A 14,523-nucleotide genomic window follows, 5' to 3' on the forward strand; every position below is an offset into this window, starting at 1 on the left:
ACATTATATCATTTCTGTTGGGGCTGACTTTCATGACTACTGAGAGCTCGAGAGACTAGAGAGATTTATGATTGAGTGAGGCTGAGGGCCTGATTGTGAGATAGTAATACTATAGCACGTGAGTTGTCCGTGCAGATCCAAATATTATACTATAGCACGTGAGTTGTCCGTGCAGATTATAGCGCTTGGGCTGAAGGAGCCCTTCCGGAGTGTTCACACACCCCAGTTAGCACATGTACCTACTGAGTGCGAGTGCCGAGTGCTAAGTGGATGGGAGGCCTGAGTGACTGTGGCCCCGAGATGATGCATTTGATTTCATTATTGTTGCACTTAGCTTCCATGTATTGCTGTCTTGAAATTTCTGAAAGATATTACACACTATTTCACTTAAACTTGTCATGGAATAATTGTTTGACCCAATTTATCGAACTTGAGAGCATGCCTACTTTCCTATGTTGAAACTGTAATTGAACTATAACTATGAAACTCGTCACTACTTTCAGTTCTTTATTTAGTCTTGTTGAGTTGTGGAGTTCGGATTCTCGGAGACTATCGAGGTAGCTGCTTGGAGTTTCACAGACCTTGTTTCTCCTTCCCTATGTTTCCACTTATTGTATCTAGTTTTAGATTATCATAGACAGTATTTTTCGGACTTGTGATGTATAGATGCTCATGTACTCAGTGACACCCCGATGTTGGAAATTTCCGCGTTGTATTTTGGGTTTCTATCCCATTTATGAAATTTTTTATTGTTTAAACTGCTTTAATTCGCTTTCAGTTAAAAGTGTTGGTAATATTTTTAAATGTCGACTTGCCTAGTATCACGATAAGAGCCATCATGACAGGTTACGATTTTGGGTCGTGAGAAGTTGGTATCAGAGCCTAGGTTACATAGGTCTCATGTGTCATGAGAAGGTTTAGTAGAGTCTTGCGGATCGGTACAGAGACGTCTATACTTATCTTCGAGAGGCTGCCGAACCCTTAGGAAATTTCACATTCTTGTATTCTTGTCGTGTGGATTTTTTGTTTCCGGTAGATAAACTTTTGTATTCTATTCTCTCGCAAATGATGAGGACATGTGCTATCGGACAGGATGGATAGCCACCAATGCCACTAGCTAGGGCCACGAGAGGCCGAGGTCGCGATAGGGGTAGAGGTGCAGCTCGTACAGCAGCACCTGCAGATCCACCAGTTGCTCCAGCTGAGGAGCAGGTTCCAGATGTAGTTGAGCCAGTAGGGCCAGCTCAGGCACCAGCTGTGCCCATTGTGATTATAGGCCTTCAAGAGGCGTTGGCCCAGATATTGACAGTTTGCACTGGTCTTGCTCAGGTGGTTTCAGCTCAGGCCGCACCATCCACTTCTCAGGCCGGGGGAGGTACTCATACCCCCGCTGCCCGTACTCCAGTGCAGGCGATGCAGGGACTTTAGACGCCGGAGGTACTACCCACCCAGCCGATTATAGCTTCTTAGGCCCAGGTGGTCCCAGTTATGGCTGATGATGAGCTGAGGAGACTTGAGAGATTTGGGAGGCTTCTGCCTCCATCATTTAGCAGTGCTGAGTCAGAGGATGCCCAGGGCTTCTTGCACAAGTGCCAGCGGATGCTTCGTACAACAGGTATTCTGGAGACTAGTGGGGTCTTATTCACTACTTTTCAGTTTTCTAGGGCTGCCTTCAGATGGTGGGAGGCTTATGAGAGGCGCAGGTCGGTCGGTGAAGCACCACTTACATGGCAGGAGTTCTCTGTTCTCCTTTTGGAGAAGTTCATGCCGCAGTCTCACAGGGAGGAGCTGTGCAGACAGTTTGAGCAGCTTTGGCAGGATGGCATGTCTGTGACCCAGTACGAGATGAGGTTTTCTGAGTTAGCTCACCACGCAGTTTGGTTGGTTCCCACTGATAGGGAGAGGATCATGAGGTTCATTGATGGCCTCATGTATCAGCTGCAGTTGCTTATGACTAGGGAGATGGTATCTGGTACTACTTTTGACGAGGTAGTTGACATTGCTCGGCAGATAGAGATGGTCCGTAGCTAGGAGCGTGGTGAGAGGGAGGCCAAAAGGCCTCGAGGTTCGGACGGTTTCGGTGGTGTATCTTCTAGGGGCAGTCCTACCACAGCATGGGTCATCCTTATAGGCCCGCTTAAATGACATGCCCAGCTCATTGTGGTGCATCAGCTAGCCACGGTTCTTACAGTGCTCACTCAGGCCAGTCTTCATTCAGTGCACTTGCAACGCAGAGTTCTCACCATGCCTCGTCCGCTTAGGCCTCCACAGGTAGTTCTTCGGGTTATCAGGAGCAGCAGTTCCGTCATAGGAAGGGTTGTTTTGAGGGCGGAGACTTTGGTCATATCAAGAGGGATTGCCCTAGGTTGTTGAGTGGGGCTCCACAACAGAGTTCTCGTCCGATAGCACCAGTACCAGCAGTTGCACCACCCACTCAGCCAGCTCGAGGTGGGGCTCAGTCTTCTAGGGGTCTCCCTAAAGGGGGAGGCCGATTAGGTGGCGGTCAGGCCCGACTCTATGCTATCCCTGTCAGACCAGATGTTGTTGCCTCCGATACAGTGATCACATGTATTGTCTCAGTATGCCACAGGGATGCCTCTGCATTATTTGACCTTGGTTCCACTTATTCGTATGTATCATCATATTTTCCTCATTATCTGGATATGCGCTGTGAGTCCTTAGTTTCATATGTTCGTGTATCTACGCCAGTGGGCGATACTATTGTTGTGGACCGTGTATATTTGTCGTGTGCAATGACTATTGGGGATTGGAGATTAGAGGTGATCTCTTATTTCTTAGTATGGTGGACTTCGATGTGATCTTGGGTATGAATTGGCTGTCTCCATGTCATACTGTTCTGGATTGTAACGCTGAGACCGTAACGTTGGCGATACCGGGGTTGCCAAGGATCAAGTGGAGAGGTTCTCTAAACTATGTTCCCAGCAGAGTGATTTCATATTTGAAGGCCCATTGGATGGTTGGGAAGGGTTGTTTATCTTATTTGGCCTTTGTGAGGGATGTTGGTGCCGATTCTCCTACTATTGATTTTGTTCCGTTGGTGCGAGATATTTCGGATGTGTTTCCTGCATACCTGTCGGGCATGCCGCCCGATAGAGATATTGATATTGGTATTGACTTGGTACCGGGCACTCAGCTCATTTCTATTCCACCATATCGTATGACACCAGCTGAGTTGAAGGAATTGAAGGAGCAGCTTCAGGAACTCCTTGATAAGGGGTTTATCAGGCCTAGTGTATCACCTTGGAGTGCACTAGTTTTGTTTGTGAAGAAAAAGGATGGTACCATGGAGATGTGCATTGATTATAGGCAGTTGAACAAAGTTACAATCAAGAACAAATATCCTTTGCTGCTCATTAATGATCAATTCGACCAGCTTCAGGAAGCAAGGGTGTTCTCTAAGATTGACTTGAGGTCTCGGTATCACCAGTTGAAGATTCGGGACTCGGATATTCTAAAGACAACATTCAAGACCCGTTATGGTCATTATAAGTTCTTTGTGATGTCTTTTGGGCTGACCAACGCCCCATCAACATTCATGTACCTGATGGACAGTGTATTTCAGCCTCATCTTGACTCGTTTGTCATTGTGTTCATTGATGATATCCTGGTGCACTCTCGAAACCAGGAGGAGCATGCCCAACATTTGAAGATTGTGTTGCAGCGGTTGAGGGAGGAGAAACGTTTTGCTAAGTTCTCCAAATCTGAGTTTTGTCTTAGTTCAGTGGCATTCTTGAGGCATATGGTGTCCAGTGAGGGGATTCAGGTGGATCCGAGGAAGATAGAGGTGGTTCAGAGTTGGCCCAGACCGTCCTCAACTATAGAGATTCGGAGCTTTCTCGGCTTGGCCGGTTATTATCGTCGCTTCATGGAGGGTTTCTTATCTATTGCATCGTATTTGACCAAATTGACCCAAAATGGTGGTATTTTCAGATGGTCGGATGAGTGTGAGGAGAGCTTTCAGAATTTCAAGACTGTCTTGACCACAACTCTAGTTCTAGTTCTAACTTCAGCTTCTGGTTCTTATACAGTATATTGTGATGCTTCTCATATCGGTATTGGGTGTGTCTTGATGCAGGGAGGCAGAGCGATTGCCTATGCTTCTCATCAGTTGGAGCCTCATGAGAAGAACTACCCTGTCCATGATTTGGAGTTAGCTGCCATCGTTCATGTATTGAAGATTTGGAGGCATTATCTCTACGGTGTGTCTTGTGAGGTGTTTACAAATCATCGAAGTCTCCAGCACCTATTCAAACAGAAGGATCTAAATTTGAGGCAGCAAAGATGGTTGGAGCTGCTAAAGGACTATGATATCACTATTTTGTATCATCCCGGGAAGGTCAACATGGTGGCTGATGCCTTGAGTAAAAAAGGGTGAGTATGGGTAGCCTTGCATTCATTCCTGTTGGTGTGTGACCTCTTGCAGTTGATGTTTAGGCCTTGGCCAACCAGTTCGTGAGATTAGATGTCTCGGAGCCTAGTCAGGTTCTAGCTTGTGTGGTTTCTCGGTCTTCTTTATATGATCGCATTAGAGAGCGTCAGTATGATGACCCTCATTTGCTTGTCCTTAAGGACACGGTTCAGCACGGTGATGCTAGAGATGTTACTATTGGGGATGATGGAGTATTGAGGATGCAAGGTCGAATTTGTGTGCCTAATGTAGATAGTCTACGTGAGTTAATTCTCGAGGAGGCCCGCAGTTCGCAATATTCCATTCATCCGGGTGCCACGAAGATGTATCAGGACTTGAGGCAGCATTATTGGTGGAGAAGAATGAAGAAGGTTATAATGGGGTTTGTATCTCGGTGCCTTAACTGCCAGCAGGTGAAGCACGAGCATGAGAAACCGAGTGAATTGCTTCAGAGGTTAGAGATTTTAAAGTAGAAGTGGGAGAGGATCACTATGGATTTTGTAGTTGGGCTCCCACGGACTTCGAGGAAGTTCGATGCTATTTGGGTGATTGTGGATCGACTGACCAAGTCCGCACACTTCATCCCAGTTGGGACTACTTATACTTCGGAGCGGTTGGCTGAGATTTACATCCGAGAGATTGTCCGCCTCCATGGCGTGCCAGTGTCCATCATTTCAGATCGGGCCGCACAGTTCGCATCGCAGTTTTGGAGAGCCATGTAGTGAGAGATGGGTACCCAGATTGAGTTGAGCATAATGTTTCACCCTCAGATATTGGAGCACAACGTTTCACCCTCAGATTGAGTCCGAGCGCACTATTAAGATATTGGAGGACATGCTACGCAGTTGTGTCATTGATTTTTGGGGTTCTTGGGATCAGTTTCTTCCACTCGCGGAATTTGCCTACAACAACAGCTATCGATCGAGCATTCAGATAACTCCGTATGAGGTTTTGTATGGGATACGGTGTAGATATCCGGTGGGTTGGTTTGATCCTGGCGAGGCTAGGCTTTTGGGTATTGACTTGGTCCAGGATGCTTTGGACAAGATTAAGATGATTCAGGAGCGGCTTCGCATGGCGCAGTCTAGACAGAAGAGTTATGCCGACAGGAAGGTCTGTGATGTTGCTTACATGATTGGGGAGAAGGTACTGCTTATGGTTTTACCCATGAAGGGTGTTATGAGGTTCGGGAAGAAGGGCAAGTTGAGCCCTCGGTATATTGGGTCGTTTGAGGTACTTCAGAGGATTGGGGAGGTGACTTACAAGCTTGCCTTGCCACCTAGTTTGTCGAGTGTGCATCCAGTGTTTCATGTTTCCATGCTCCAGAAGTATGTCGGCGATCCATCTCATGTTTTAGATTTCATCACGGTTCAATTGGACGGTGATTTGACCTATGACGTGGAGCCGGTCACTATTTTAGACCGGTAGGTTCAAAAGTTGAGGTCAAAGGACATAACTTCAGTGAAGGTGCATTGGAGAGGTTAGCCAGTCGAGGAGGCTACTTGGGAGACCGAGCGGGACTCCAGGTACGTTTCTAGACCCGTTCGAGGACGAACGTTTGTTTAAGAGGGAGAGGATGTAACGACCCGGTCGGTCGTTTTGAGAGTTGTAGCCCCGTTCTCCCATTTACTACTCATTTTGTACTTTATAGCAGTTATGTGACTTGCCGGAGTAGTCAATTTGGGTCCGGTGAGATTTTAGAATGAAATGAGACACTTAGTCTAAAGGTTGAAATCTTAAGTTGAAATGATTGACCGAATGTTAATCTTTGAGTAATTGTCTCCGAAACGGAGTTTTCATAGTTCTGTTAGTTCCGTTAGGTGATTTTGGACTTAGGAGTGTGTCAGAATCGTGATTTGGAGGTCCGTAGTGGAATTAGGCTTGAAATGGCGAAAGTTAGAATTTTTAAAAAGTTTGACCGAGAGTGGACTTTTTGATATCGGGGTTGGATTCCGATTCCCGAAGTTGAAGTAGGTATGTAATGTCATATGTGACTTGTGTGCAACATTTGGGGTCAATCGGACGTGATTTGATAGGTTTCAGCATCGTTTGTAGAAATTGGAAGTTCAAAATTCATTAGGCTTGAATCTATGTGTGATTCGTATTTTTGATGTTGTTCGAGGTGATTTGAGGCTTGACTAAGTTCGTATCATGTTTTAGGACTCGTTGGTATGTTTGGTTGAGGTTCCTGGGGCCTCGGGTTGGTTTCAGATGGTTAACGGATCGAAAAGGGGACTTAGTGCATTGCTGAAGCTCACCAGCTTTTGGTGTAATCGCACCTGCGGAGTGGGATCGCAAGTGCATTCTCACAGAAGCGAGAAGGGAGCCGCAAAAATGGCCATGGAGGAAGTGAGCAGAGGTAACAGGTACGAGGTTACACAGATGTGGCATTAAGGGCACAGAAGTGGAGCTGGCCTGGCCTTGGCAGGGCGCAGGTGTGAGGGGTTAACCGCATCTGCGAGCGAGTCTCCACAGATGCGGAGTTGAGGGAGAGGTATGTTTTCGCAGAAGCGGATGGCAAGCCGCAGAAGCGGCTCCGCAGGTGCGGAACCTGGAGCGTAGATGCGGGCTTGGGGGACTTAAGCGTTCTCCATAGAAGCGGAGGATTTACCGTAGAAGCGGTTCCGCAGGTGCGGATATTTGGTCGCATGTGCGAAAAGCCTGGGTAGACTATTAAAACAAGGGTTCGTGATTTTGGCTTCATTTCAATCATTTCAAGCACGGTTTAGGCGATTCTTGAGAGGGTTTTCTAGAGGATTCTTGAGGTAAGTCCCTTGTGCTCATTTTTTATCAATAATCTTGCTTTCCCATTGATTTTTCCACCTAGTTGGTGTGTATTTAAGGTGTAAATTGTGAGTTTGAGGCTAGGGATTTGGAGAGTTTGATTTGGGGATTTGGGTGACGATTTGGTGTCGGATTTTGATAAATTTGGTATGGTTAGACTTGTGTTTGAGTGGGCTTTCGGGTTTTGTGAATTTTATCCAATTTCGAAACGTGGCCCCGAGTGCCAGCTTTTGAGCCGATTTCTGGTTTGATTAATATCTTAGCATTTTTTTTATGGAGTTGATTCCTTTAGCCCGTATTGATTATATCACATTGTTTATGGCTAGATTCGAGGCATTCAGAGGCCGTTTCGCGAGGCAAGGGTGTATTGGAGTATAGATTTGCTCGGATTGAGGTAAGTAACAGTTTTAAATTTGGTTCTGACGGTAGGAAATCCCGTATTACGTGTCATGTATTTAGTTTTGAGGTGACGCACATGCTAGGTGACGGTCTTTGACTTGAACATTTCGCTGAAATCATGTATAAGATCATCGAATTGTAATTATTGAGTTTAGATTCAGAGCTGACTGAATGGGGCGTGTGTGCATGCACTGTAGGAATTGTGACTTGGTCAAATTCCATGAAACCGTGTAGTTGTATAATATGTTGCTATTTGTACATTCTCCATACAGTAGAGAAATAGAACCACAAATCATGTTAGAAATCATGTTTAGACTATGTGTTGGTACTGTAGGGACCCACAGAGGTCGTGTACATGTTGAATTATCTGCTAAATTATTATTTTGTACTCAGTCACAGTTTTACTTGTTTATTATATCTCAGTCTCTATTGTTCCTTGATGATACATTAAATCATTTCTGTTGGGGATGACTTTCATGACTACTGAGAGCCCGAGAGACTAGAGAAATTTATGACTGAGTGAGGCCGAGGGCCTGATTGTGAGATAGTAATACTATAGCACGTGAGTTGTCTTTGTGGATCCAGATATTATACTATAGCACGTGAGTTGTCCGTGCGGATCCAGGTATTATACTATAACACGTGAGTTGTCCATGCGGATTATAGCGCTTGGTCTGAAGGAGCCCCTTCGGAGTCTGCACACACCCCCAGTGAGCGCAGGTAGCTACTGAGTGCGAGTGCTGAGTGGATGGGAAGGCTGAGTGACTGTGACCCTGAGAGGATGCATTTGATTTCATTATTGTTGCACTTAGCTGCCATGTATCGCTGTCTTGAAATTTCTAAAAGATATTACACATTGTTTCACCTAAACTTGTCATGGAATAACTGTTTGACCCAATTTATCGAACTTGAGAGCATGTCTACTTTCCTATATTGAAATCACTGTAATTGAACTATAACTATGAAGTTCGTCACTACTTTCAGTTCTTTATTTAGTCTTATTACTTACTGAGTTGGTTGTACTCACGCTATACCCTGCACCTTGTGTGCAGACCCAGGTGCATCCGGTCACGGCGGTTGTTGAGTTGTGGAGTTCGGATTCTCGGAGACTATCGAGGTAGTTGCTTGGAGTTTTACAAACCTTGTTTCTCCTTCTCTATCTTTCCACTTATTGTATCTAGTTTCATATTATCATAGACAGTAGTTTTCGGACTTGTGATGTATAGATGCTCATGTATCCAGTGACGCCCCGATGTTGGGAATTTCCACATTGTATTTTAGGTTTCTATCTCGTTTATGAAAATTTTTATAGTTTAAACTGCTTTAATTTGCTTTCTGTTAAAAGTGTTGGAAATATTTTTTAATGTCGGCTTGCCTAGTACCACGATAGGCGCCATCACGACAGGTTAGGATTTTGGATTGTGACAAGTCCAGAAGATGAAGGTAGCAGATATGAGGATGTTGAGATAGATGTGCGGGCACACCAGGTTAGATATGATTAGGAATGAGGTTATTCGCGATAAGGTGAGTGTGGCCCCCATTGAGGACAAGATGTGGGAAGCGAGACTTAGGTGGTTTGGACATGTGAGGAGGATGAGCACAGATGCCCCGATGAGGAGGTGTGAGAGATTGACATTGGAGGGCCTACAGAGAGGTAGACGTAGGACGAAGAAGAAGTGGGGAGAGTTGATTAGGCAAGACATGACGCAGCTTCAACTGATTGAGGACATGACCCTTGACAGAAAGGTGTGGAGGTCAGGATTAGGAAAGTAGGGTAAGTGGTAGATTGTTCATACTAGTAGGATTAGTACGCACTTTCGCAGTCTGTTGGTAATAGGTTTCTATGACTACCTGTCATTTTCTTCCATTTTGTTTATCTTATTATCGTGTTGTTTCTGTGCTGCTTTTACATGGCTTTTTGGTGTTGTCCCTCATTGTCTATCTTTTAATTAATGTGAGTCGAGAGTCTATTGGAAACAACATGTCTACCTTCATAAGGTAAGGGTAAGGTCTGCGTACACACTACTGTCACGACCCCAAATCACAAGTGTCGTGATGACACCTATCATGATACTAGGCAAGGCGACAACTCACAAATACCAGCTTCTTAAATTCCAAAATATACTGAATTAGGTTTAAGTAAATAAGAATTTCATAAAAACTGGATGAAATACCACAACTCAACATAGAAGTTCCCAAACCGGGTGTCACCAAGTACATGAGCATCTATACAATAACATAGTCTAATACACTATCTAAGAAAGTATAACAGAATAAGTAAAACTGAGAGATAGGGGAGGAGAGTCAAGGTCTGCGGACGCCAAGGCAGCTACCTCAAAAATCTTCAAAAACGGCTGAAACTCCAAGGTCAACAACCACCATGCCTGGAAATACCTGGATCTGCACACGAAGTGCAGGGTGTAGCGTGAGTACAACCAACTCAATAAGTATCATAAATAACCAAGGCAAGGTAAGAGAATCTTAAATTATTAAGGATACTAGTTATTCCGGAATAATTATGCTTTTTTATATCAGCATAACACAATATTTAAAACTAAATCATTAAGCTTCGTGAGAAAAATATCCGTGTATGCATGTGCACAGTTTATCAAATACCCTGCTCAAACAGTATTATGGCATGTAGAGGAAGGGAATAAGTAAATCAGATAAATGATCCAGAAAATACAAATTCCACACACTGCATGGACAACTCACGTGTTGCACGGACAACTCATGTGCTAACAATAGGATCTGTACAGATAACTCACGTGCGACACAGATAACTCACGTGCCAATATTATCAATATATGGATCCGCACGGATAACTCACGTGCGACACAGACAACTCACGTGCTGCACGGACAACTCACATGCCAATAATATCAATATATGGATCCGCAAAGATAACTCAAGTGCTGCACGGATAAGTCGCGTGCCAATAACATAATCCGCCCGGCATAGTCATAAGCCTCTAGTCCAAACATATCATACAGAAGCAATAAAGCAAGTATACATGTATGTGATGAGTGAAATAAGATTCCCATGTCCCTGGACTGGTATAAATAATATGCTAAAGTATAGGCATGTGCAAAGTGTGCTATCGCAGCTCAAATCGGCAATTTCATCACTGAAATGCATTTAACAAGTTCGTTCAGGGGTTAAACCTCTAAGTAGCCTCAGCATGGCTAAAATTGATCACATAAACTATTACAACATGTGAGATATCATAACTTAAAGCTTAACAGTCAATTCTAGGCTTATAAGAGCCCGAGCACAACCCGAACATGAATATATAACCCTGGTGCCCGCACATGGGCTCATCCCCATGCATGTGCGCACCCAAAAGAACGTGGCTATCACAACAATTCAGGCAGTTGGTGCCTCAACCAAGTTTAAATATGATACTTACCTCAACCAAATCGAATCACTCCACAAGCAAGCTCTTGCCTCGCGAATCGGCCTCTGAACGCCTCGAATCTAGCCACAAATAATTTGATACAATCAACACGAGCTATAGGAATCAATTCCATATGAAAATGCTAAGTTCTTAATCAAAATTCAAAACGTCAACTCAAAAGTCAACCCCCGGGTCCACACCTCAGAACCCAACAAAAGTTACAAAATCTGAACATCCATTCAACCACGAGTCCAACCATACAAAATTTACAAATTTCGACACCAAATCGTCACTCAAATCCCCAAATTTAACTCTCCAATCCCTAACCCAAAACTCCCAAAATTCCACCTAAAAAATACACAAACTAGGTAGAAAATTCAATGGGTAAACAATATTATTGCATAACAATGATCAAAAGTGACTTACCTCAAGAAATCACTCGAAACCCCTCTCAAAAGTCGCCTTAATTCGAGCTTGCAAAGTCCAAAATGATTAAAAATCTCGGAACCCTCAAATTTAAACATTGCCTAGGCATATCCGCACCTGCAGAGCCTGGCCTCACACCTGCAGAGTCGCTTTTGCAATAAAAATCCCGTTTTTGAATAAGTCACTTAAGTCCACAAGGTCCGCACCTGCGGATGCGCTTCTGCGACTATCCCTCCGCTTTTGCGAAGACAAACCACTCTCCCATTCTCCGCATCTACGGAGCCTTGCTCGCATCTGCGGGCTCACAGATGCGAAAGACCCCTCGCACCTGCGACAAACCCCAGACCAGCCCAGCTCCGCTTCTGCGCCACATCAGTCGCACCTGCGGCTAAATCCCTCGCAGGTGCGGTCACACTAGAAGGCAAAAATCCAGAATTGCTACAAGTCCAACTTTTGGTCCATTAACCATCTGGAATCCACCCGAGGCTCCCGAAACCTCAAATAAATATACCAACAAGTCCTAAAACACGATACAAACTTAGTCAAGGCCTCAAATCACATTAAACAACATCAAAAACACGAATCGCACCTCAATTCAAGGCTAATGAAAACTAAGAAATTCCAACTTCTACAATCGGTGCCGAAACTCATCAAATCAAGTATGATTGACCTCAAATTTTGCACACAGGTCACAAATGACACAATGTGCTTTAACAGCGAGCGAGATCTTTGAAATTCAATCAGACCTTTTCCAACTTCCGAAACCAAAATCCGAGCCCGGTAAACACAAAGTCAACTCTCGGTCAAACTACTCAACTTTCTTCTTTTTTTCCAACTACTCAACTTTCCAAACTTCTAATTTTTCAACTTTCGTTGTTTCAAGCCAAAATCAACTACGGACCTCCAAATCACTATCCGGACACACTCCTAAGTCCAAAATCACCCAACTGAGCTATTGGAACCATCAGAACTCAATTTCGAAGCCATTTACACATAAGTCAACATCTGGTCAATATTTTCAACTTAAGATTCCAACCTTGAGACTAAGTGTCTCAACTCATTCTGAAACATCCCCGGAACCAAACCAACTACTCTGGTAAGTCACATAACGGCAATTGAGCAAAGAATAAGCAATAAATGAGGGAACGGAGCTATAACACTCAAAACGACCGGTCAGGTCGTTACAACTACCCTCCCAGACCCCGCGATGTAGGATAATATTGGGTATGTAGTTGTTGTTATTAAATGTGTGTATCAAAGAAAGTATGTCTCAAACTAAAATGGGATAAGTAACTACTTTACTTATGAGTTGTTTGGTTTGAAGACAAGTTATATTGAGATTAGTTATCCAAATATTATTTCTTATTGATTGTTTGGTATGTTGCATTAATACTGAGATTGTCAATTGTACAGCTTTATCCTGAAATTAGTATTCCACCCTCTGGTAGGTACATAAGTTATCGTGGTACTATTTTTAATCCTATGATAACTTATCCCAAGATTAGTAAGGGATAAAGGGTTATCAAATTTTTATCCAGAATTATTTTTGCTTATAAATCATACCAAACGACTATGTAGTTAGTTATGTTAGACATATCATTACTTGAAAAATTTATGGATCCTACTTGCCAAAAATCTAAACTATACGATGAGGATCGTTTGCTACTTTGATTTATAGTTTAGTTATGGCAAAATACATAAGTTACTCCCTAATCTATGGACTAAATTCATGTTACACATTTTTTGCGAATGGAAATCATATTACACACTCAACCTTTCCAAAGTGTATCTAATACACACTAGTTTGCCCACATGGACAGTGCGTGTTTTTTCCAACAAATGAGTCGCGTGAACAAAGAATTTTTGTGTTAGATGCCAATTTTTTTTTAGTTTTTAAATTTTTTAAATTAAGTCATCTTCTTCCTTGATTAATAAATTCTGCCATGGCTTCTCCTTGAGACCTTGACACTTAGACCCACTTCTCTCCACCACCCGATCTCCTTCTTCTCAAATAAACCCACCATGATTTCTCATATCTCTTCTCGTTGATTAGTTTTTAGTTTTTTTGCAGATCTTTTGGTGAGAAATTGTGATTAGATTCAATAATTAAAGTTTTTTATAGCTCCCCCAACCATTAAAGCTTGCCTCAAGCTTTTGCATAGAAGATTTTTTTTTTGCGGAGAATCTTAGCTTGAGCTTTTGCCATGGCGAAGTCTAATTTTTCGAATAAATTTTCCAACCATTAAAGCTTAGCTCAAGCTTTTGCATATAAGTATATTCTTTAATTTTATTAAGGCATGAATTTTTAAATAACTGAATTGTAAAGTTTTTAGTCTTCTTTTCTAAGAAATATACTTTCCTCCTTATTATTACAAATCCGTTGCTTCAGTTATGTGAGTCGGAATGGCACAAAACAGAAAATTGAAACACGGTAATGGCAGTTAATGGTGGTTGAACTTTTACAGAAGAGAAACGAAAAATGAGTTGGATTTGGGCTCAAAATTTATGATTCAATTTCAATGGAAATGATGGATTTTTGGGTGTGTTTTCTGGTGATTTTGGTTAGTTAATGCTGGCTTTGTCATTAAGTAAAGGGTGGGGGAAGAGGCTATGGTTGTTGATGGTGAAGAAAGGAGATGGACGACAGCCATGGTGGTTTAGAACTTGGGAAGATTAGGGGTATAGTTGTAATTTTAATTATTATATTTTTTAAATAAAAAATAATAACACGTGTCATTGTTTGATTAGTGCGTGATATTACACATATTCTAAAAAATTGGTTAAGGAAAAAGTAGTATGTATTAGATACACTTTGGAAAGGTCTGAGTGTGTAATATGATTTTTGTCCGCAAAAAATGTGTAACAGAGATTTGGTTCATAGTTTAGGGGTAACTTATGTATTTTGCCTTTAGTTATTGAATTATTTACAAGACTTGTTATACAGTTTAATGGTAATAGTATGGTTGATATCAGTATTAGCTAATTAATACTATATCAAGTATAAAATAATACTGTACTTAAATTGAGACATAAGTTATACTACTAGTATTAGTGACAGTGAAAATAGAAAAGCCAACTAAATACCAAG

General features: G+C 42.7%; 1 protein-coding gene across 1 annotated transcript; it reads left to right on the plus strand.

Annotated features, from left to right (window-relative positions):
• The first annotated feature begins 1,488 nt into the window (after positions 1 to 1,488).
• On the plus strand, positions 1,489 to 12,950 carry LOC138903346 (uncharacterized). The gene is made up of 6 exons (XM_070191304.1): positions 1,489 to 2,019; positions 2,262 to 2,579; positions 3,290 to 3,409; positions 3,512 to 3,784; positions 4,097 to 4,189; positions 12,849 to 12,950. The coding sequence occupies exons 1-6, from the start codon at positions 1,489 to 1,491 to the stop codon at positions 12,948 to 12,950; spliced, it is 1,437 nt and encodes a 478-aa protein (XP_070047405.1).
• The last annotated feature ends 1,573 nt before the right edge of the window (positions 12,951 to 14,523 follow it).

This window comes from Nicotiana tomentosiformis, chromosome 12 (genome assembly GCF_000390325.3).
Source record: "Nicotiana tomentosiformis chromosome 12, ASM39032v3, whole genome shotgun sequence".
Lineage (NCBI taxonomy): Eukaryota > Viridiplantae > Streptophyta > Magnoliopsida > Solanales > Solanaceae > Nicotiana > Nicotiana tomentosiformis.